Source organism: Phodopus roborovskii, unplaced genomic scaffold (assembly GCF_943737965.1).
Source record: "Phodopus roborovskii unplaced genomic scaffold, PHOROB, whole genome shotgun sequence".
Lineage (NCBI taxonomy): Eukaryota > Metazoa > Chordata > Mammalia > Rodentia > Cricetidae > Phodopus > Phodopus roborovskii.
In genome coordinates this window covers 59,816,684-59,842,116 of record NW_026126480.1, presented here as the reverse complement: position 1 = coordinate 59,842,116, position 25,433 = coordinate 59,816,684, and the positions used below count along the sequence as shown (strand labels likewise).

Below are 25,433 nucleotides of genomic sequence, written 5' to 3'. Positions count from 1 at the left end.
ACAAGCATGGTCCCCTCACCATTCTTTCCCAGCCTTATAGAGGCACATAGTTCCACTGATTCCAGTCACAGGGCATGCGGACATGAACCAGCATGGCAGACACTCTATGCATTGTGAAGTTAGATTTATCCACATGTGCATACATGGGGAAGCCAAGATTTCCTAGAGTGTGAATCTGGTGGCGAGCAATATGGTAAATGAGACCCTGGCTCCGGTACTGAGGCAAGGTGCCTCCCATTCTCAGTTCTCCAGTGTGGTCCATCAGGCTCCAGGACACAGGGGTCCCATCTGGCCCCATAATACAGAAGCTGGGGAAGGTGTGGATACAGCGCTCAATGAACTTCTGGCTTCTCTCATTGCCACCAAAATGCCAGATGCTGTTCACCAATGCAGCATGTGGAACATCCAGGGAGGTGAATTTGAACATCTCTTTGTTACTATTGAGAAAAACAGAAAAAAAAAGCAGTCCTTAATCACATAGGCTATGAATAATTTTATTTATTTCCCCCTACATTGCCCTAAGAGGCAAAAAAGTAGAATATCTAAGATTGTGTTCTCTGTAGCCAGATTGCCTGAGTTCCTATCAACATGGTGTGCGTGAGTCTACTGATTAATTACTCTTCACCTTTTGTAATTTCCTCATCTAGTGAACAGGGCTAAGAAGCAACTTGCATTGTAGACTAACAAGTCAGTGTGATGTGGGCTCAGATTCCATGCCAACAGGTAATAAAATGCTCCAGGTAACATTCCCAGTTTATCTACCTGTGACCATTATATTTCTAGTTAGAGAGTTCAAATATGATCTTTCAGTTAGGGAGTTCAAATATGATCAGTCTCGTTTCATGAAAAAGGAAACAGTTTTGCAGACAAGCAAGCTTTCTAAAAACAAATGTAGCAAGCAGAAAAGCCCCAGTTCAGAATCATAGACTTTGGTATCTTGTGGTCCTTAGGCACTGTGGAGCACAAAAGATAAAGTCAAATGCAAAGAAGGGCAGCAATGTGGAATGAAGATGGTCCTTGTCACTGGGTCCCGATTTCTGAAGACATCTGCAGTGGTGTGAGAAGGCTTCAGGAGTCATTTTGGAATGAGCTATGGAGGTAGATCTAGGCACTCTACTTCAACTCCAGTTACAGGTTCTGTCATCCATGTGCTGAGGAAGCTATTCTGGATTCTGCTTTCTGTCAAGAGGTTAGGCTGTCCTCTAGCTCATAGCAGGACAAAAGTTCCCAGAAGCTTCTAGATGGGAGTGTTCTCCAGGTTACAATGTAATATACATAGAGAACATGGTTCTTTCAGGTAGAAAACTTCACAGAGGGTTGTAAGGTTGAACATCCTCAAATCATACTCTTCAGTTTTTGGTTCTATTCTGCATTACATTAAACAAAAATGGGGACAATATGAAACCTATTAACATATTTTACTAGAATATTTTTATTATTCCAGTTGTTCTATGCAGAAAATTCACTGAAAAAATATTTGTTTAAAACCCACTGTGTGCCAGCTACTGACAATCCCAGCTCTTGCAGGGTTTTCCTTGTTGTTAGAGGATGAGTCAGACATCAAGGCTGTAGAATAAATTACCTAGTTTCAAATACTCAGAAGTACTCTGAGTAAAATAAACCCGAGTCCTGTGCAAGGGTGATTTTTCCTCTAGGACTCTGCTGAGGTAATTTGTGAACAGATCTAGAAAACAACAAAATTAGTGAAAAGATTGGTCTGCATAGAAGAGAGACACATTGACAGAGAGGAGATAATATTAGAAGTCTGATCTCATGAAGGTCAAGTAGAAATGGTAGTAAAGTTATGGCATAACATCACTGTACATTAACTTCTGCATTAAGTTTCAACACTAAAAACAGCATGAAATTATTCGAATAGATATTTTATGTCACTAAACCAATAGTAGATTGTTAATTGACTTTCTGAGAGGCAGAGGGAGAAAGAGAAAGCAATCTAGCAAAATAGACAGATAAAAATACGAATGAGGTTCTCTTTGCTTTAATCCTTACCAAAATTATTAACTTGAAGTAACCTGAAGTTAACCAATATATCAAATTCTAATGTTACCTTTCTTTCTTATTTTACATAAGAAATAACATTGAAATAACAATGTTTTGTTTGTGTTATTTTAGCTTTTCTCAATCTATTAAATCAACCTCATCCTCTTTAGATTACCTCCATTAGAGCACTTCATTTGAAAGAATAACTCAACCTCTGATTTTAGACTCATGTTTACAAGACAGTTCATGCTTTTAATATGAACTTGTAATTTTTTTTAACAAAGGCTAGAAGCTTCGGAGTGAATAAACAAGATAAAATATAAGGTCTGAGAGGTAGATGAAAATTCCTCTTAGAAGGCTGAGAAGTTCAGAAATATTTAAAAGTATGTCAGGAAGCCCTGAAATTAATTCTGAAAGCAGGAGAGAGACATGGTCTTAACTTAAATTTTATTGTGACTAGATAGCTACTCTGCAGAATATTTGTTATATAGTTACCAGGGCAAAAACTAGCAGAGGGCATGGCAGGTTAAACCGTAACCCACATTCAAATTGTATAAGCAATTAAAATTTTAATTGCATTTATTTATTTATTCACTTGTTTATTTATTTGGATGGTGCATAGTCCTGTGTGAAAATCAGAGAACAACTTTTTGGAGTTGGCCATCTTCTTCATCAGGTAGGTCCCAGGGTTTAATTCAGGTAATCAGACTTGCCAGCTAGCACCTTTAGCTGCTGAGCCATCTTGCCAGCCCTTTATGCAGATAATTTTGCTTAGAAAAGGAATCTTTGCGTAAACAAGTTTAGGACTTCAGTATAAACTTATCCCAATCATTCAGTGGATCCCACATCTGTTGATAAGTGTCCTCACAACAAATGGAAAAGACACAGATGATAAAGAAGGCCATGTGAAAGTGTTTTTGTGAGTGAGTCAATGTGTCCCAAAGCCAAGGTAGTCCTGGAATGGCAGTGGGTGTTAGGGGAGATCAGAAGAAATTCTGTTCTGTGGATTCCAATGTAACATAGCCCTGCTCAAGTCAAGTCTTTTACCTAGACTCCAAATCAATGATAGATCACATGTGCTTTGATTTTAGCCCAGTGTTTTTTGTTTGTTTGTTTTGTTTTGGGGGGAATTCAAGACAGGGGTTCCTTGTGGCTTTGGAAGATTTTCTGTATGTAACTAGCTTTTGTAGCTGGCCTTGAACTCACAGAGATCTGCCTGCCTCTGCCTCCCAAGGGCTGGAATTAAAGGCATGCACCACTACTGGCCAACTAGCCCCATGTTTTAAGGTGACATTTAATGATCACCTTGGAAATCTAACACAGGAAATATGTCACTACTAAGAGAATTAATGGTGCAGAACTGCTTCTGAAACACTTACATGGGCTTGGGCTTGTCACTGCTGTGTACTAAGTTCTTGGTATCCACCAAAGAAGGAAGCAGTTTCTTTGCTGTGTCAAATATCATGTAGAGAAAGCATTGCGTATGCTTGACCTTGCCCAAATTAATGGCTCCAAGATGTTCTATCACTTTGTCCAGGCTTGACTGTGAACCTCGATGGAGAAAATGAGGAAACAAATGACATACCGTTATTCATCTTAACTTTCAGGAAAGGCTGTCCAGTGGAACCAAAGGGAATATGAACATAGAATCATCAAGTCTTGTATTAAATAATGGACAGGCTTAATATGATAGAGATGATATCCCTTCCATGTTTTTTTAAAACCTAAGTTTTGGATGGTGTTAGGAACTAGCAGCCAGCTGACCCCCGCCCCGACGATGGGCGGGATGCTCATGGCCATGTCAATCCCTACAACAGCTTTACCTGGCGGCCAGTTACGCATGCGCAAGCCTCTTTTAAAGCAAGTGTCCCACCTCTCTCTCTCTCTCTCTCTCTCTCTCTCTCTCTCTCTCTCTCTCTCTGGCTTCTCTCTCTGGTCACTCTCTGTTTCCTCTCTTTCTCTCTTTGCTCTCTCTCTGGTTCCTCTCTTGCCCCCCTGCTCTCTCTCTATCTCTCTCTCTCTCCTGCTTTCGGTTGGCCACCAGCTACCCCCTCTTTCTCTCCCTTCTCTCAATAAACTCCACGTGAGTGCTGAGTCTCATGTTTGTGTTTCTTAGGCATTAGCTGCAGCAAAAGAACAACAGATGGTGTCACAAACCCTGAATACTTAAGAGTCCAGTTATAGCTACCAAAGAAGACGAGTTAGAAGCAAGGTAACTGACATTGAATGGACAAAGTCTATGTATTCGATCCATTAAAATGTTACTATACAGTTCTCAGTTCCTTTCAATTACACTGATATGACTTCCTTCACCATGTCTTGACTTTGGTTCCCTCATAAACCTTGTTGAGACTCGTGGGAAGAGGGTGATCTAGTAAACATGATTCAAAGAGTGCACTGAAGTTGACTTTCACTTTCTGTTCCTGATCCTGTGACATTCACATGTCACCCAATCAATTTCCATCCCTGAAATTCAGAGTTGGCACAGTGTTATGAAATACCAGGCTTGGGATCATGATGAGCCTATTCCTGCTAGCCCACAAATAACCCTCCAGGTGACTGAGTCCATATGTATGAATCTAGGTGAGACCAGCAGAGCCACCTAGCTGAGCCCAATCCAAATTTCCTACACATACAATTGTAAGCTAAAATAATTGTCATTTTGGATCGATATTGAGGAAATTTGAAATTCTACACAACTAGATAGGTGATTCCTAAGAAGTTTCCATTAAATGTCTCATTTAATACTTAAGGACTCTATGTTTTGAAAAGTATTATAATCATGTTTTCCTCACAAAAACTTTGGTCTCCATGGCAGAAGTGACCTAGCTTTTACTACACAGCTAATAACTGGCTCAGCCAGGTTTCAGTCTTAGATCATGTAACTCCAGAAGACAGTCTTGTTTACCAAAACATTCTTTTGAAAATGTGACAATGTAATAAAACATAGATGGAATGGTAAGATACATTGCTCTCATATTTATGTTCCTAAATAAAATATGGGCATACTAAAAAATAAATCTCAAGAGGTGGTAAGAAATTTCCTTTGTGAACCTTAAACACTGCAGCTCTTACCAGACAGGGTTTCTCTGTGTATCTCTGGATGTCCTGGCACTTAATCTGTAGACCAGGCTGGCCTCGAACTCACAAAGATCCTCCTGGCTCTGCCTCTGGAGTGCACCACCACTGCCTGGCAACACTAAAGCTCTTAAGAGTTCCATTTGGAGGTGGTGCAAAAATTTGTGTGGCATGTAAAGTACCTGTTCAAAAGGAATAGTGACTTCCACCAAGTGTACACAGGAGGTAACAATAGCCTCCACATACCCAGGTTCTCTTACTTTGAATCTGTAAATGTTGTTTCCAGTTAATGACTTCTGATGAACCAAGGAACTTCTGGCAGTTCATGGGATCCTTGGAGTATATTATATAAGTGTTGATGTAGTGGTCAAGGTCATCTACCATGTCCTGTTTTAGAAAAAAGAATACACAAAAATGTTTGTGGGTGGTGTGGTGTTTGGTTATATTGGTACCCAGTTACATTGTGAGATTTGAAAACATCAACAGTAATGCTTCCTGTGCATTTATGTTGTAATTATTTACAATGTAAAATCAAGATAAAAAGGCTTGACTCAATTCAAAGTAAAAGCACCCTGAAAAATATTATCCCAGTTCAAGGGAAAGTACAGTGTTACAAAATTCATTTAGAAGAATCAAAATAACAAACTCAAAGCAAAATATTTAGCTAAAGGATTACCCCTTGCTCTGGGCTATGATACTCTGGTATTAAAGTCTATAATGAAAACAGAATTAGAATATACATGTACACATAGGAAACCAATGATAAAGCTAATGAGTAGGACAGTCCTTCAAAAATCACTATTATTAAGTAAGTGACGAACTCCTGAAACAAACAATGAGTGTGTGTGTGTGTGTGTGTGTGTGTGCGCGCGCACTCTGAACAAGTTTACAAACCCATAATGGGACTACTTAAATATCAAAGAACATATCACAGAAATAGACTTCCACTGAATACTTTTATTCCTCTAATTTTAATGAAATATTATGTAATATTTTGTATACTGTATAATGATACTGTAGATCAAACTACTGATTCTCTTGCTATGCCTTATAAAATATTTAAGTCATCTTCAACATTCACATTAGCAAAAATTTTCCACTTGGAATCACGACCAAACTCTTGATTCTTTCCTTGTAACATTAACCACCTGTAGCCATCCCCTTTTCTACCTTCTTTTATTGACTTTGTTGGAGATAGCTGATATAGAGGCAGAGCACATCTCAATGGGAAGCCAACATTACAATGAGTAGTTGTAACCGAGTGAGATGAACTGGAAATTTGTTTTACCCTAGGATAATAGTTGACAATAGAACTACCTTGTTACAATACACAAACATAGCTTAGGAAATATCCTTTTCTATAAAGACTTACTTATTTTTATTTTATGGGCATGCCTTCAGACACCAGAAGAGGATGTCAGATTCCATATAACTGGAGTTACTGACAGTTGACAGCCACCACATGGGTGCCTGGAACCAAATCCTGATTCTCTGCTTCTCTGCAAGAGCAGCAAGTGCTCTTAACCACTGAGCCATCTCTCCAGCCCCCAGGAAATGTTTTAATGTTGACAATAAAAGATCAAACTATTCTTTTTTGTCTCCACATGATCTTAAGTTGATGTTACTTTCCATCAGCTGTCTCTAAATCCAACAAACAAGGTGTAAGAAATAATGAAGTGATAAATTATGCTTGCTGTTCAAATCAGCCAGTGCTGCCAAGCAAAACAAAAGCAAAGATGAGGGTGAAAGTGTACGGTCTGCACCTTTAGTTAACATTCTCCTTGGGTTATTACTATATCTTTGTGTAGTTCCCTTCTTGTTCATTTTATAGCATTATATAATTTTGTGAACTTTTCTGTGTTATTCTTCAGGCAAGGTATTGGTTGACAATATTACACTTCACTTCTATTACTATTTCTCAGGATATGAGTAGGCTGTGGCATCTACCATATAGCCAGACACATGCTAGGAATGTGAGAAATGTGGAGATACAGACATACTTATTTTATATTGCAACTTACCTGCTCCTCGGGTCGAATAACAACAGTATTAAAATCAGGCCACTTGTCCACCAGAGCCTTGACCTTGAATGGGTTTCCCCGATTCATGTGGAAGACAGTCCCATAAGCCTAAATATTTCAACACAGTAGGAATGTCACCACATTACAAAGAGTTAGAAAACTCTATATAGAGTTTTCTCTATATGGAAATAATATATTTGACTAGAACAAGAACAATTACTATGAAATTACATTTTTTGTTAGAAAGATGTAATAGATGAATCTTTCAAATGGTTTTTAGGATCTAGTTGCTTATTCCAACAACATTAAAGAAACAAAATATAAAGAATGATGCAATCTATGAGTAAACTCATGAATTTCCCTGCTGTAAAATCTAATAGAATGTTTTCATGGATTTCTTTTTTTTCATGCACAGAACAAATTTTATGAAGCAAAGACATTCCAGAAATGTTTTCCACTCATTGCAAATGTTTTCCATACTACTCCTTAAAGCATTTTGGTGATTGTTGTTTTAAGATCCACACTACGCCATTCTTAGGTCTATGTCGTCTGGCTGTTGATGTGTGCGGACTGTTGTTTCTCCTCTAAGTTAAGATTTAGTCAGGCTTAGTGATACATAACTGATATCTCAGCTAATAGGGATGATGAGGCAGTAAGGCTGAAAATTCAAGGGCTGCCTGGGATTATACAGTGAGTCCAATGCCAATTTATTAAAATTTGGCTTCTGTGTCACTTGTATATTTTATGACAGATAACTTTACTTCATCTCTTCTGAGAAAATGTTATAGGTCAAATCCTAGTTCACAGAAAATTATGTAGTGAGTTATGTGATACTTAAAAAGAGAACTGGAAATTCTTGTACATTAAGTCTTGCTTCATTGAAAAAATATATGCTACAAAAGGCATATGATGATCCGCATTCTAATTTATTTTATAGTTTAAAAAAAAATTTTCCCTGATAGAGCCACCTCATGAACACAACTAAAGCAAAATTTAAATAAGATAAGATTCCATATTACTTGATATCTAACATGATTTCAAGTAAATAGTGATTAGTTATTTAAGAGTTAGGAAAATTCTTTTTTTTTTCCCCTTTTGGCAGTTAAAACTAGGACCTTGCATCAGCTAGGCAAACACTATTATGGACCTATATCTCCAATTTTCTTTCAAGCTTTCATTTTGTGATAGGGTCTCACAAAAATTGTGAAGTATCCTTTGCAAGTAAACAGTGACATGTGTTTAGTCAGTAGGGAGCAGTAACTTGCTTTTTAAAATATTGGGTAAGTGACGTTATTGAGACATCTTTCTACTCTGGTAGGATAAGCATATGTGAGAGAAAAGCCATGGTGTCAGTGCTATGTGTCTTCATCTCTGTCCCTCCTCTGCCATAGCAAGGTGTGGTCCACAGTTACTCTGAGAATGTTCTACTCTCACCTTTAAGGACTCAGGGAGGTGCTTCCTCAGGGAGTTTTCCAGAAGCTGAAGCATCTGAGAACCCTGTAAATAGAACATCTCTTCTGATACCTTAGATGAAAAATAGCAGAGACAATAGCAAGTCAGGAGAGGGAAAATACTTTATACAGCATGTCCAGAAGGCCTCTAAAAATTAGGACTCACAGGCTCATAACATCAGGAATTTATTTCTCCCACAGAAGTCTATGCTCAAGACACTGGTATGTTTCTTATCCTATGGAACTCTGCTTTCTACCTGTTAGGTACACCTTCTAGTTGTGCCTTTTTGGGATGAAAGTAGTAGGCTTGCTCTCTGGAGCTTAACCTATGAAGACATCTGAATATCCATAACATGTGAAAAAAATGACACAATCGCCTTCCAAGGGACTTCAGCTCCTTCTATTACCTATCATATTGATGAGACCTCCAATATAGGACCCTTGGAGAGGCACAAACATTCAGACCATAGCAATGCTAAGCAGTAGGACCTGGATATACACAAGCTTTTCCTCATATCTTTTTAGGTCATATGATTTTGTAGTCATATGCAGCCACTATGCTACTAAAGGTATATATCAGCTGTAGGAGTTTCCTGGAAGAATTTTTGGGGTCACTTATATATACTATCACATCACCTGTGAATAGTAATATTTTGACTTCTTCATTTTCAACTTATATCCCCTTGATCTTTTTCATTTGTCTACTGCTCTAGCTAGAACTTCAAGTACTATATTGAATGTATATGGAGACTATGGACAACCTTGTCTTGTTCCTAATCTTACTGGGCTTGCTTTGAGTTTCTTTCCATTTAATTTGACATTGGCTACAAGCTTGCTATAAATTGCCTCTATTATTTTAAAGTATATTTTCAAAACTTTTATTATTAAGAGGTATAGGATTTTTTTCAAAGTTTTTTTTTTTTTTTTTTTTGCGGGGGGCATCTAATGAAATGATAATGTGATTTTTTTTTCTGTCAGTTTGTTCATATGATGGATTACATAGATTAGTTTTCATATGTAGAATGGCCCATATATCTCTGGGATGAAGTCTACTTGGGCATGGTGGATGATCTTCTTGTTGTGTTCTTAGATTTGTTTTGTATTTTAAAAAGTATTTATGCATCTATACTCATAAAGAAAATAAGTATATAATTCTGTTTCCTTTGAATCTTTGTGTGGTTTGGATATTAGGGTGACTGTGGCCTCATAAAATGTACTTGGCAATGTTCTTTCTGTTTATACTTTGAGGAGTATTGGCATTAGCTCTTCTTTGAAATTCTGGTAGAATTCTGTGCTAAAAACCATTCACTCTGGACTTTTCTTTTTTTCTTTCTCCTTTTCTTACTTCCTTCTTCTCTTTCTCCTTCTCCTTCTTTTTGGTTGGGAGACTTACAATAACTTTTTATTTCATTAGGTGTTACTATATGTCTATTTAAATTGTTTATCTAATCTTGATTTAACTTTGGTAAATGGTATCTATGGAAAAAATTATACATTTCTTTTGGATTTTTCAATTTTGTGGAGTACAGGTTTTTAATGATTGTTTGGGTTTCCTTGGTATCTGTTTTTATGTCCCCCGTTTCATTTCTAATTTTGTTAATTTGGATATTCTCTCTATATCTTTTGGTTCATTTGGATAAAGAATTTTCTGTCTTGTAGATGTTCTCAAAGATACAACTCTCCATTTCATTGAGTCTTTCTATTATTCTCTTTGTTTCTATTTTATTGATTTTAGCCCTCAGTTTGATTTTTTTGCTCCCATACATTCCTCTTGGATTTGCTTGTTTCTTTTTATTTGAAAGGTTTCAGGTGTACTGTTCACTAATCTCTCCCAGTTTTTTAAAATGTAGGCACTTAATGCGATGAACTTTCCTCTTACCACAATTTTCATTGTATCCCTTAAGTTTGTCTATGTTGTGCACTCATTTTTATTGAATTCTAGAGATTCTTTATTTGTGTCTCGATGCAGTTTTCATTTAGTAGAGAGTTGTTCATAAGAGATAGTTTCCATAAGGTTGTAGACTTTTTTGTTTCTGTGTTGATGAAATCCATGGTGGTCTGGTAGGATGCAGGAGGTTATTTCATTTTCTTGAATCTGTTGAGACTTGCTTTGTGACCAAGTATGTGATCAGTTTTGGAGAAGGTTCTGTGTGGTGCTGAGAAGGAATATTCTTTTGAGTTTAGGTAAATGTTCTGTAGACATCTGATCCATTTAGTTTATAACATCTGTTAGCTCCAGTATTTTTCCCTGGTTAGGTTTTGATTGTATGACCTGTCCTTCTTTGGTAAAAGTGGAATGTTAAAGTCTCCCACTATCAGTGTGTGAGCCTGTGGTGTTAGTAGGGGGTCTGTAGGCAGGCAGCCTGCCTGCATTCTAGCAGTCAGTGTGTGGCCTCTGTTTAGGCATAGGGTCTCCTAATTTTATATTTTATTTATACTTATTTAATTCTTTGGGTGATATTGTGAATAAATTATAAGAGTTAAAACATTTATTATCTACTCATTATTATACAATTAGCCCTACATGTTATGAATTTAGTGTTCTAACATATTAGGTCTAGTATTTGCTACTACTACTATTAATCTGAAGATTATTTTAAACTTGCATTTATGATCAATGACAAGGTATGTGTGTGTGTAAGTTATTTCCCTTTGCCCTTTTCTGTTTATTTCATTCTCTTGTCCCACTGAACTGCATAGAAAGCTCATACTTTTTTTCAGGCTTTATTTACTAAACTCTATTTTCCCCCATGGGAATCACAGCTGTGAATTTGAAAAGTTTTAAATATTTTAAAATTTTAACATGGATGGGATAATGGTCTCTTGGGGCCCACTCCTGACTGATGAGCTATTGGCAGTTAAAAGCTGCTAAGTGAAAGAAATAGTTTCTGTTTGGAAATGTGGACACTGGTAGGTCTCCCATGTCCCAGTGGATGGCCACACACTCATTCAGCACTAATTTGACTCAAGAGCCTTTAAACTTTAACTTTAAAAGTGTCATGAGATAAACAGGAGGGTTTCCCCCCAGGGAATTAGAAGAAGGTAGTAGGAAATGGTTAAGTTCAAAATATGTTGTATACGATTGACTCAAAAAAAAAAAAAATCAGTAACCCTCCTATATACAAATCATAAATGGGTTGATAAAGAAATCAGAGAAACATCACCCTTTACAATAACCATAAATAACATAAAATATCTTGGGGTAACTCCAAACAAGTGAAATACCTGTATGGCAAGTACTTTAAGTCTTTGAAGAAAGAAATTAAAGAAGTTATCAGAAAATGATCTACCATGCTCTTGGATGGGTAGAATCAACATAGTAAAAATGGTAATCTTACCAAAAGCAGTCTACAGATTCAATGAACTCCCCATCAAAATCCCAACACAACTCTTTACAGACATCAAAGGAACAATACCCACTTCACATGAAAAAACATAGAACCCAGAATAGCTAAAAACAATTCTGTATAATAAATGAACTTCTGGAGGCATCACCAATCCTGACTTCAAGCTCTACTATAAAGATACAGTAATAAAAACAGCTTAATATTGGCATAAAAGCAGATAGATGGACCAATGGAATCAAATTGAAGACCCTGATATTAGTCTACACACCCATGAACACCTGATTTTTAACAAAGAAGCCAAAATTGTACAATGGAAAAGAAAAAGCATCTTCAACAAATGGTGCTGGCATAAGTGGAGGTCAACATGTAGAAAAATGCAAATGGATCCATATGTATCCCTATGCACAAAACTTAAGTCCAAATGGATCAAAGACATAATTACACTGAACCTGATACAAGAGAAAATAGGAAGTAGCCTTGAGGGCATAGACATAAGGGACCACTTCCTATATATAACACCAGTAGCACAGACTCAGAGAAACAATTAATAAATGGAATCTCCTAAAACTGAGAAGCTTCTGTAAAGCACAGAATACAGTCAATAAGACAAAATGAGAGCCCACAGAATGGAAAAAGATCTTCACCAACCCTACCCCTAACAAAGGACTGCTCTTGAAAATATATAAAGAAGTCAAGAAACTAGACAGTAAAATACCAAATAATACAATTAAAAAATGAGGTCCAGATCCAAACAGAAACCTCTCAACAGCAGAATCTCAAATGGCCAAAAGACACTTAACTAATTGATAAATATCCTTAGTCATTAGATAGTTGTTTTAACTCTGAGATACACTCCAACACCTGTCGGAATGGCCAACATCAAAATCTCTGATGACTGCTTTTACTGGAGAGGATGTTGAATAAGGGGAATACTTCTATTGCTAGTGGGAGTGCAAACTTGAAAATCAGTATGGCAGTTTCTCAGAAAATTTGGACTCAGTCTACCTCATGACCGAGCAATACCACTCATAGGCATATACCCAAAGAGTAAACACTCATACCATAAGGACATTTGCTCAACTGTGTTCAAAGCAGTATTATTCACAATAGCCGGAATCTGAAAATGACCTAGATTCCCCTCAACCAAAGAATGGATAAAGAAAATGTGATACATTTACACAATGGAGTACTACTCACCAAAAAAAAAAAAAAAAAAAAACAAAAAAAAAAAAAACAAAAAACAAAAAAACAATGACATCATAAAATTTTCAGGCAAATAGATGTAATTAGAAAAACCCATCCCAATTTGAAGTAACATAGTCTCAAAAAGACAAACACAGCATGTACTCACTTATAAGTGGATATTAGATGTAAGGCAAAGGATAATCAGCCTATAGTCCATAACCCCAGAGAAACTAGGTAACAAGAACACTGAGAGAGACATACCTTGTTCCCCCTGTGAAGAGAAAATAGATAAGGTCTCCTGAAAAAAAAAATGGGAGCATGCTTTGGGGAGAAGGGAAAGCAGAAGGAGGAAAGGGAGGGTAAAAGGGGTGTGTGGAGGATAACATGAGGGAACAGGATAGTTGAGATACAAGAAGGACAGAGAGAGAAAGGAAAGAGATATCTTGATTGAGGGAGTCATTATGGGGCTAGTGAGAATCTTGACACTAACGAAAATCCCAGAAATCCAAAATCATGACCCCAGCTAAGACTCTGGATATTAGTGGGGAAGGTGCCTGAACTGGTCTTCCCTTTTAATCAGATTGATGACTACCTGATTATCATCATAGAACCTTCATCCAGCAACTTATGGAAACAGATGCAGAGATCCACAACCAGTCAAAGGGAGGGAGGAACAATAATATGAGCAAAGGGGTCAAGCACTTTGGGGATACCCACAGAATCAGCTGACGTGAGCTAATGGGAGCTCACTGACTCTGGACTGACAGCAGGATTACGTGCATAGGACCAAACTAGGTCCTCTGAATGTGAGTGACAGTTGTGTGGTTTGGGCAGTCTGTGGGGCTACTGGCAGTGGGACCAGGAGAGGGTGTCTAAATGGGCCCTGCCCTTTAATCAGATTAGTGACTACCCTAATTTTTATCATAGAACCTACACCCAGTAACTGATTGAAGCAGATGCAGTGACCTACAGTTAAGCAATGGGCTGAGCTCTTGAAGTTCAGTTGAAGAGAAGGAAGATGAATCAAGGAGGATCAAGACCATGCTGGGGAAAACCACAGAGACAACTGACCCAAGCTAGTGGGAGTTCATGGACTGTGGACTGACAGCTGGGGAACCTGTATAGGACCACACTAGACCCTCTGAATGTGGGTCAGGTATGTGGTTTGATTTGCTGGGGTGGGGGGCCCTGGCATTGATACCAGGACCTATCCCAGGTACATTAACTGGCTTTTTGGAGCCCATTCCCTATGGTGAGATACCTTGCTCAGCCTTGATACAGGGGGGAGTGGCTTGGTCCTGCTTCAACATTGTAAGCCAAACTTGGTTGATTCCCCAAGGAAGACCTTACCACCTCTGAGGAGTCTATGAGGGGTGGGAAAGGGATGTGTTGGGGGGCAGGAGAAGGAGAGAGAGGGGGAGCTAGGGTTGGTATGTAAAATGAAAAATTTTTAAACAGAAAGAGAAAAAACATGCATTGCACATAGGTGTCAAAACTTCAAAGAATAAGTGAAAATATTATTTTAAAAAATAGGTAAGTCCTCCTAGAGTTAAAAGATAGATTTCTCACAATGTAAGTACACAATAACAATAACTATTAATAACTGAATAAAATAGCTATTAATAAAAGTAATGGGACAAGGAAGAGGTATCCTTAAAAATACTTAGGACTGTCAGATAGTGGTGGTGGCACACACCTTTAATCTCATTATTTGGGGGGCATAGGCAGGTAGATCTCTGAGTATGAGGCTAGCCTGGTCTACAGAGCAAGTTCCAAGACAGCCAGGGATCCACAGAGAAACCCTAACTCAAAGAAAAGTATAGAGCTAAGGTATTGGGTCTGGAGAAATGATTCTCAACAGTTAAGAGCACTTGTTGTACACAGGATATGAGTTCAGTTCAATGCAGCTGCATGGTAGCTTTTATCCCTCTGTAGCTACAGACCCAGGGAAGCCCAATTTTTCTTCCTTTTTTTTTATTAAAAACTATTATTCATGCAACATATTTTAATCATGTTTCCTCTCCAACAATTCCTTCCAAATCCTTCCCACCTCCCTACACACTCAACTTTATATTCTCTCTCTTTAAAAAAGCAAGAAACAAAAATAAAAAAACAAACAGAAAACAAAAGTGAATTTTTAAAAAAGGCAATAAAACAATAAAAAAATGCCAAAAGGAAACAAAAGTTCTACAAAAATACCAGGGAGCTTGTTTTTCACAGTTAATATACGCAGTGACACTTCCTTGGAGAAAGTTGATTTTACTTTTGAAAGAGGCTGTCATTTTCTGATAGCTAGCTCCTTGGTTGGAGGTGGGACCTTGTGTTCACTGCACTTCCCTGTCTCTCTGAAGGGACTCCATCCCCCCCTTACCTAACCCTATATAAGTCTTGAGATGCTGCCACAGTCTTTGTGACTTCATATGTGCATTAGTCCTGCTGTGTCTAAGGATAGCATTGCCTTGGATTCATCAATTCCTTCTGGCTCTTAAGATCTCTTCCACGTAGATCCCTGAGTCTTGAAGGGAGGAGTTTGATGACTATGTCCCATTTATGACTGGGAGCTCCAAAATCTTTCATCTTCAGCATGTAGTCTAGTTTTGGGTCTCTGTGCTAATTGCCATATACTACAAGAAGAGCTTTCTATGGTGTGAGTTGAGGAAACTACTGATCTATGGGTATAGCAGTATGTCACTAGGAGTCATTTTATTGCTATGTTCCTTTAGCAGAATAATACTATTGTGTTTTCTGCTAAGTTCATGATCTATCTAATTTTGGGTCTTGAACATTATAGCAGTATCAAGCATAGGTTGCACTTCACAAATGGGCCTTAAATCTAATTTTAAAAATTGATTGGTTACATATGGGTGTTTGCTCCTATTTTTAACAGGCATTAGTTGAGGGCTCAATGGAGAAGTTAGTTGTTGATCTCACTTTCCGGGAAGGGCATTTATGATAGCCTTTCCACGGAAGCTGAGATTGTTAGTTGGGGGCAGTCTTGTAGTTCTCTCGACCTTTCTTTGTGTTCAACTTTATCTTCAAACCAATATTGGCTCCCTCTTTTATGTTCTCTCTCTCTGTCTCTGTCTCTCTCTCTCTTTCCTATCTTCAATTCCTAACTAGGCTCAATCCTCAAGTCGAACTAGAACCCAGAAGCAGATGGAGAGGACAAGACCATGCGGTAGAAGCACATAGAGACAGCTTACCTGAACAAGGAGGAGCTAAGGGCCACTAGACTGATAGCTGGGAAGCCAGCAGGGGACTGACTCGGGCCCCCCTGAATATGGGTCTCAGCCAGAAGGACTAAGCAGTCTAAGAGACCTCAGACAGTGGAGCCAGGATGTATCCCTGGTGCACAAAAGGACTTTGCAAACATATCCCCCATGGAGGGATAACTGCCTTATTCTAGAGCCAGGAGAGAAGCCCTAGTCCCTACTTCACAGGACCTGTCACATCTACATGACCCCAACTGGATGGCATTCCCCTACATATGGAATTGTGGTGGGGGGATGGGATGGGAGGGTGTTTAGAGTGCATATGAGAAGGCAGAGAGGGTAAAAGGGAGGGAAGGAGGGAGGGAGGGCTGGAGGGGAGAGAGGGAGGGAGGGGAGGGAGGGAGGGAGGGAGAGGGAACTGGGATCAACATGTAAAATAATAAACTTAAAAAAAATGCTTTGACTCCAAAATTTAACTTGAAGAACAAGTTACTGGGAAAAAGGATTTCTATTTTTGTTTCCACAGAAAATGAAAAGATGTGGATTCCTTCCAGACTAATGTGGTTTGATCACGCCAGACCGCCTGAAACAGAGTACAAGCTGATCCTACATTCAAAACAGCTGGACAAAACAGCCCTACAGACTACAGCTAGGATATCTGAATCTTCTTCGAAACCCCCAAGACAGCGCCCCTTACCAGCAGGAAGTAGTTTGGAAAGAACGACGCCCAAATTCCCAAATATTGTGTATAAATGTTTGTTTTCATTTAATTGGACTTTGTTATATAAAATTAAATTAAAAAAAGAAAAAAAATTGACTGGTTACTCCCATAATACTTGTGCCATTATTGTACCAGTATGTCTTGGAGGTAGGTACTATTTTAGGTTACAGGCTTTGTAGCTGGGTGATTTTGACAATTACCTTTTTCTTCTAGTAGTGTGAAAAGTATTTTCTAATATCACAGACACTATTTAGTAAGGATGAAACTTCTAGTTATGCACCAACTCAACTTTTGTGTGCTCAGTGCAATAAGGAAGTATAAGCCTTGGCAATATGGCCTTGCCGTCACAATATAGAGAGTAACTAATAGCCTTAGCAATAGCCTGTGATATTTCAGGATTCCGTGGAACCCCTTTTGCCACTAACTAAACAAGATGTTATGCAGTCCTGGCAGTGGAATTTTAATTTGATGACTTATGATATCTATTTGGGGCCCTGTCTCCCATATAATTTGGAGACTCAATTTAGATTCATTTCATATACACTTATATCCTAGGAAGCTCTATAGCAGTAGGTTTCTATGTTTTTCAAGTAACATTTAGTATTACTTGTTTTGCTATTTTCTTATCATTCTCTTATTGTCTGTAGTTTCTGTATAGTATTCCCTTACTCGTTTATAATATGTTAATATATGCATTTTTATTTCTTATAGCAGGGATATTCTAATTGGACTCTATTATGTTTTGGTCAAGACAATTTATTCTTTTTTTTGAAGGCATATAACAGAATCTCTAGGCTTCTAGTAGATCTAGAACTTAATCACTCAATAAAAGAAACAAAAAGTTTCCTACATTTATTCCAATGCCCTGGAGAGGATCAAAATAGTGGGCAACTAATATCCTTATAGTCAATCTGACTTTTTCTCTAGAAATATTTCTGAGAGTGGCACAAACAAAAGGCATAGTAAATTTGGTATAAAATTACAGGCATTGTTATATTTCAAGCAAACTGAATATCATGAGAGTTTTTGAGAAATGTGAAGGCACACACACACACACACACACACAAATAAACAAATAATAAATGATCAAATGCAATGACAATAATAAAAGCATGATGTCCAGTTGATAGTGTAGATTGAAACCTAAAGAGCCTGTAGAAATGGGGAGTCTTAGCATAGTTAATGGGAAAAACCCACCATGGTTTTAAGACTCTTCAGATTGAGTTTTCCCATTAGTGAAAGTATACCTAGGTAGAACAATTTGGAGAAAATTCATTCAAAGAATAATTTTTACGAAAACTTTAAGGAATAGAAGAAAAAGTTGCAATGATTGAGTCCAAAGTATGATGATTATATAATCAAAAGTCCACAGTCTATCACTACTTTAAGGCACTATTACAATAAAAATTATGATACACATGTACCACTAGAAAAGTACGATATTAAAAGGATAATACATATAAAACAAAGTGTTCCACAGATCTCAATTATGCACGAATTTATGCACATTTCATATGCATCAGAATATAGATGAATACAGAAAGATAAATTAAAACGGCATCAAAATTTTTACAAATAGTTCATCACGTGAGCAAAATAGACCAAATCTTTTAAGTTTGCTTCCTTTGTTAGATAACATCAATTAGCAGTGAAATCACTTTATATTCTTCTTCATATTTATAAGCATATTTCATCTTAGATTTATTGAGATATTTTACCCTCCTGGCAAGTATTTTTCCAATGGAAGGGCTACCTCCTAAAGAATTAAAGGCATCATCATCTCCCCAGCATCCCTGTTCCATAGGGACTGAATTAACATGAGCTGGAGCATCATGCTTCTTTACAAATATTGCTAACCGAATGTACTAGCCAATCTCTCCATAGTGCTTATCTGTTTGGAATGGAAACCTGTCATGTTCTCTCAAGAAGTTTGACACCAATGAACACACCAAACTGGATGGAGAAAAACCCACAAGGCCTCAAAACTACACCAAGAACTACAGACCAGGAAGGAAAGTTTGGCACAGAAGAGGTTGCCTTCCCCATGTAAGAGCACACTAATTGTTTGTCCATTGCCAAATGGTCAACTCTAAAAACATATTTTATAAGATACAAACAGAACATTTTACAGACAGAACAAGTTATATTTAGGAATATGTATTTATATAAATATTTACATGCAATAAAAATTAGTTTCAAACAGAGGCCATGAATTTCAAAGAGAGCATGTATATAGAAAGTTTGAAGGGAGGAAAAAGAAAAAAGAAATAGTGTAATCAAACAATAATCTCAAAATTAAAAAAATATTTTCCCTTTAGTACATATTAGCAAGTATGTATGCTTCTTAAGTTGAATAAATTGCCCCCTTTTCATTGTGCATGCACCCACAAAAAGATCAGTACTTACTATCTAAAACCACCAACATTTGATTTTTCCCACCCTGTATGAGGGATAGGATAGGGAATCACCATTGTTCTATAAGCCCTTACCTATAAATCTGCATCCACACAGAGAGCCTCCTCAGAACAAATAAGAAACAGCAGGTTACCCCCCCCCCCGAAATGGTAGCATTCACAGTGTTTTGGTAAATGTTTTACAGAAATCTTTAGAGTGGAGATGTACTCTGGACCTTGCTTTTTGCTGGAAAGCGAGAAAACAAAATTCTGGGTTTCTTGAAGGTCAGAAGTATCCAAGTTCTCCCCATTGATGTGTGCCCAGGAAGATGACTGTGCAAATTTAAGATCCTGATTTTGAGATCTCAGCTTTTTATGCATTGTTTTCTCTGCCCACAGGAAAACAACTGGCCAGGACTAGGAAGGCTATGTGACTGTTTAGGAAATATTGTTTTCATTTAATTGGACTTTGTTATATAAAATAAATTTAAAAAAAAGAAGAAAAAAAAGAAAATATCGTTCATTTCTTCACTCCCAATTGCCTGCTGCAGTAACAAGATTGAAGCCAGAGGTGTTGGGTGGAATTAGTAAAAAGCAGAGTTCCTTATCTATTTGCATACAAAGCAGACTCCTCATGTATAAGGCAGCTGAGAATTTCCTCCATATTTCAGCCTCATGGCTGTGTGTGCCTCAAACAGCACACAGTAGTGCAGACTAAGCAATCAGCAATAGCAGTCTTTTGACAAAGATATATTTGTTTTATTTTGTGTGTATGAGTGTTTTGCCTGCATGTATCTAAGTGAACCACGTGATTGTCTGACACCTATGGAAGCCATAAGATGTTTCAAATCTACCAGAACTGAAGTTACAAATGGTGCTGCCATGTGGATGCTGGGAACTGAATCCGGGTCTTCTGGAAGAGCAGCAAGTGCCCTTCACTACTGAGTCATGCCTGTACCTAGTAACATTCGTGATAGCAAAGGAAGTTTTGGCACAGAGAGGCTGGATATCTCGACATTGGTTATGTAGACTATGAGTTAGGAAAATGTCATTTCACCACAGCGATCACCATCCAGAGGACTCCCTGTACTCACCTTGTTCTACCTTGATTGTTTGAAATCAGGAAAGAGTACAATAAACACAAAGGGAAATATTCTAACAGATTTAGGACTTATCTGTTTTGCTTTTTAAATACTGGCAGACTAAAGATATATTTAGTAAGAGGAACAGGGCTACAACTGTGCCTGTATACAGTAGACAGGAATTGTTTCTGGAAAGTTTTCCCTCTAGTCCTGAGCACCCACCCATGTAAGAGGCTGGGTGACATGGCGGCATGCACCTGGCATTGAAGTCAGGGTCAGGAAGATCCCTGGGGCTGACTGGCTAGCTAGAGTAGCCGCTCAGGGAGATGCAGTTTCAAAGCAATCTTGTCTCAAAAAAATAAGCAGAGAAATGTAAACGAAGACACCAAATCTTACAGACCCATAGCCAGCATCTGGGATGGACTTCTGATGGAATCCCTGAACTCCAACAGCTTTAAGTAGCCTGTCCTCTCTAGCTCTGTTACCTGTAGTACATCTCTCTTAGGCCAGTTCCACGAATGTTTGCAGCTTCCATTAGAGACTGATGTTAACACTTCTAACATCTGTGGGTCTTCACTGTAACTTAGGCCTCACACTCACAGCCTCATGCAGTGTCTTCTCAGGTCCTCTGCAGGGGTTCTTAGCCTCCACACATTGCTTGGCCTCAGTAGCTGTCTAGAATGTTGGTACAAGAATGTATGATTCCCTTCACTTTGGTATTTTGCATTCATGAATAACCTACAAAGTTCTGCTGAAATTTGTATAGTCTGGCCTCTTTCTCTCTACTACAGTGGCCTTTGTATGCCTCAACACTAGAACCCAGGAAAACATCTCTGTGGGTGTTTTATTGTTTTTGTTGTTGTTTTATAAATACAACAGCATTGTTACTTCAGGTTTTCCCTTTGTAAGTGAAGCCTCATCTCTACAACCTGGATCCTTTAGTAGCTGAAGCCTCGTCCTTAAGGTACCTTTCGTGTTTTCTCAGTGCAAAGTGTGAGGTTTCTCCTTAAGGCACCACGTCTTTCATAATTATGAATGTGTTTTCCAAACCTGTTATGTTTGCAGCATTTAAACTCACTTTGCTCACTAAACTGTACATTTTGCCATATTTCTGCTATCTGTCATTATAGATATGAAAAGGGCAGTGAGTATAGCCATTCCTTAGCCCAAATGTTCTATTTTTTTCAAATTTCCTCTGCCAGACAATGATTCACATTTTTAAAATTCACCGTGAGTCCTATTTCTAGGATCCCAGCAGAATAAAGCCAAATTACTTGCCAGCATGCAACACGAATGGCCCTAATGCACATCTCAATAGAGTCCTTATTCTATTTTGAAACTTAATGAGCTGGACTTTCACAGTCTGCATTTCTACAAGCATTTTTCTCACTCTCACAAAACTGGCCCATTAAGATCTTCTGACAACATTCTAGTTCTTCTGTAGCCTGCAGCTCTGAACTCCCCCATTCCCTTCCCAAGAATCAGTCCTATGAAACACGATCAGGTTTATCACTGCAACACTCTACTTTTTGGTACCAAGTTTTAGCACTTACTTATCACTCTGATAACAATATTAACATAAGAAGAAGGGTTTTTATTTTAGCTCATGCTTTAAGGGTACACTCTATTGTGGTGGGAAAAGCATGGCAGAGTTCATAGTAGCAGCAGCATGTGTTAAGACTCCTCATATGTGACTGGACCAAGGTAGTAGAGAGGAGAGACCACCCCCTCCAATCACTGTGGTCATGTCATATGAATTCTTTGTTTTTCCATTTTTATTCAGTCTGGAACCCCAGAAAAGGATTTGGGACCACCCAAATTTTGTGTTAATCTTCCTTCCTCAGTTAAATGTTTGTAGAAACTTCCCCCATGAATGTGTACAGATGTGTGTCTTCTAGGGAATTCCAAATCCAGTCAAGTTAACAATGAAAATTAACAACCACATCTGTGAGTCATACTACCTTACTAAAATATACATTGTTGTTACATTATTGTCATGATACAGAGATCATTTGTGAATCGTTGAAAGATTTTTCTTTTGTTTCTTCCTGCCTTTTGTGTAAATTAATTCACACGATACCATGTTGATAGTAGTGATAAGAGATGATATTTTGAAAGGAGTAGGTTTTTCCGCCTGCCGCTGGTCTTGTCCCACCACCGCGCCAGCCACAATTAACACACAGAGACTCTGTACTAGTTTTTTTTTATCAGCTGTCTCTGTCTTAATTATATCTGTCTCTGGGTTTTTATTACTAAGACCAACTAGAATTCATGGTACAGGGGAAAACCTGAAAATCTTGGCTACAGACATCAAAGCAAAAAGCAAGAAAAACTACAAGACGTGTTGTACATGCTGATCCCATCCCTCCATGACAGATGTCTTTTACCTGCTCAAACAAAAAGCAAAAAAAAAAAAAAAATCATCTTTAGCTGACTTGTGTACACTGCACATTCTATATTTGTGTTGATGCAGATATGTATATTACCTTTAAAATTCTGTGTGGTTTTAGAATCACCACCACAACAAAAAAGTTCAGATACCAATAAAAAGAAGTATCCCACATGATCCATCATTTTAGAATGCCTCTGTTACAGTATCCTCAAAAAAAATCTAAATCCAGGATAATTTCAAAGCTGCTGCCTGGCAGTGTCCAGCCTCACAAACTATTCTTGCCAGGATTTCAGACAAGCCACATAATTTCCATTACACAGAGACTAGACAACAAATGAAGCAGCCAGCTCTCCCAGGACTAGACCATTATTCCAATTTTCTAGGGTCCCTTAAAGATGCCATCACCACTGAAGAGAAGAAAGCAGTCTAGAGAACAAAATGCCCATATTTCCAAGTGGTGGGGTGGGTGGGTTTTCATTATTTGGTGGATTATAGACATCTATCATCATTTAGAAGCATTGGTTACACATTGTTATTGGTCAGGGATAAGCCTAAACAAAGGAGATTAGAATCAGAAATATCCTTCTGAAAAGAGAAAAGGGTAGATATAGGAATTATAGCATGAAAAGGTAGATTATTGACTATTTTTTTATTTTTTTATAACCAAGTCCATTTAAATGAAAACAAACATTTATAGACAATATTTGGGAATTTGGGTGTCTTTCTTTCCAAACTACTTCCTGCTGGTAAGGGGCGCTGTCATGGGGGATTCCAAGAAGACGCAGAAATCCTGGCTGTAGTCCAGAAGGCTGCTTTGTATGAAGCTATAAAATTGAAGACTGGCTTGCTTTGGAGACCCCAAAATGTTTGAGATGCCAGAGTCATAAAATACCAAGGAAAGCTGCTAATAGAGAATGGAAGCAATCCAAGAGAAAGAAGTATGTTATAGTCAACAACAATGAAAAGAGTTGGAGATCTGAAGAGCACTTTGATATCAGACATGGCAATGCAGAGTTTAGAGTTTGTCCAGCTGTTTTTTAGCCATACTTTGGTCTAGTATTTTCTCACTGTGCTTCCTTTCCTCCCTTTTTGAATGGTAATGTATATCCTGTGCTACTTTATGTTGGAAGTATGTGATCTGCTTTTTCATTTTGATTTTGCAGGGGTGATATGATAGTAAAGAGATTGTGTGAGTCTCAGAGGAAACTTTGGACTATTTTATTACTTAGACCAATTAAGAACTCCATTTACATTTTGGTGCCCAACATGAAGCACTAACCCACAACCCTGAGATTAAGAGTCTCATGCTCTACCAACTTAATTTGTCTAAGTAATAAAATCCCAGAGTCAGATATAGAAGAAAATTCTGGTAAATCAGAGAGAAGGAGCACACCACCACACACTTTACCTCCTTATCATCTCAACAAACAAGAGAGTGAGTTCCTGTTTCTCCCTGCTTATATCCTGTTTCTGCCCAGCTACTTCACTTTCTGTCTGTCTGTACAGACCTCAAGACCTCTTGTCTAGCTAGTGGCAAGCTCCACTCTCTGACCTTCAGGCAAGATATATTTGTACAAGCAAGATATTTCCACAGTTTTAAATATTATAAATTGGATTGACTTATGTGTATTGTGTACAAATATTATATATTGATATAAATTTGAGATTAATTTAAGACATATTGTACATACATTTCTAATTTTGTTCAAGGTATTGTACCTATATAGATCATTTAACACCATAACGCAAATTTATAGTCCTTGAAAGTTATTATTACAAACTATATACCATAATAAGGCAATGTAGGTGAATAATTAGTTATCTATTACAATTGAACTTGTAATCACATTAGGTATGTTTGCAAAGTCAAACAGAGATATATTTTAGATAGATGGGTCATCTTCAAACAATTCAGAGATCTACAGAATATGACATTTAAAATGTTTTCATAACATAGGTATTTTTTTTATGAGAATGAGATATGTCTTCTCCTGGCAGTACCAATTTACAGGGAAGATGATTGACATTGAAAAATTTCCACATGGAGTTTACTTGTGGCAAAAGTAACTACTGGACAAGAAAGTGCTCTTGCCTTGACTACAACAGTGTGCTGTCCAAATTGGAAAAACCAGACACCAAAAGAAGTGACTATAAACCTTGCCAAGACAAGTCCTTTAAAATATCCTGCTTCATAGAAAAGACTGTCAGAGATGTTAGGCCTATAGGCCAAAGATGGGTGCCCCAACATTGCAGAGGAACCTTGGGTGACTGACTGTCCAGCCAGCCAGATGTTTTTGTCATTTCTCACATGTTTTGGAAGTTGCTTGATCACACTTCCTATTAACTCAGTTAATTTTATTTCCTTCTTGGGAGTCTGTGGAAGTTGAAGAGTAGATAGTTATAATTTCTTTGTTTACCAGACTCAAAAAGGAAGCTCATTAAAGAAATATAAAGTATATAAGGTTGAGAGAAATAAAAAGAAAATTTTATAATGCAAATTATATAGAAAGTAAATTAGGTACAAGACTTTGAACTCACCTAGATAGAATA

At 37.8% G+C, this 25,433-nt stretch overlaps 1 protein-coding gene across 2 annotated transcripts; it reads right to left on the bottom strand.

The window, feature by feature from the left end:
- LOC127228906 (glycine N-acyltransferase-like protein Keg1) lies at positions 1-19,567 on the bottom strand. 2 transcript variants are annotated; one of them, XM_051194011.1, is made up of 6 exons: positions 19,506-19,567; positions 8,535-8,624; positions 7,101-7,208; positions 5,340-5,466; positions 3,381-3,552; positions 1-437 (listed from the first exon to the last, which is right to left on the bottom strand). In XM_051194011.1, exons 2-6 carry the CDS (start codon positions 8,610-8,612, stop codon positions 35-37), a joined length of 888 nt encoding a protein of 295 aa, XP_051049968.1. In that variant the 5' UTR covers positions 8,613-8,624; positions 19,506-19,567; the 3' UTR covers positions 1-34. The 2 variants fall into 2 exon arrangements, with proteins under 2 accessions (XP_051049968.1, XP_051049969.1); XM_051194012.1 differs by lacking the exon at positions 19,506-19,567 and adding an exon at positions 19,423-19,478.
- Between the last annotated feature and the right edge of the window lie 5,866 nt (positions 19,568-25,433).

Coding starts and splice junctions, on each gene's coding strand:
- LOC127228906 (XM_051194011.1), bottom strand. CDS start 8,612: ATGTTCTATTTACAGGGTTCTCAGATGCTTCAGCTTCTGGAAAACTCC. Junction 5,467..7,100: donor TTATTCGACCCGAGGAGCAG/GTAAGTTGCAAT, acceptor TTTCTAAAACAG/GACATGGTAGATGACCTTGA. Junction 3,553..5,339: donor ACAACATTTACAGATTCAAA/GTAAGAGAACCT, acceptor TTCTCCATCGAG/GTTCACAGTCAAGCCTGGAC.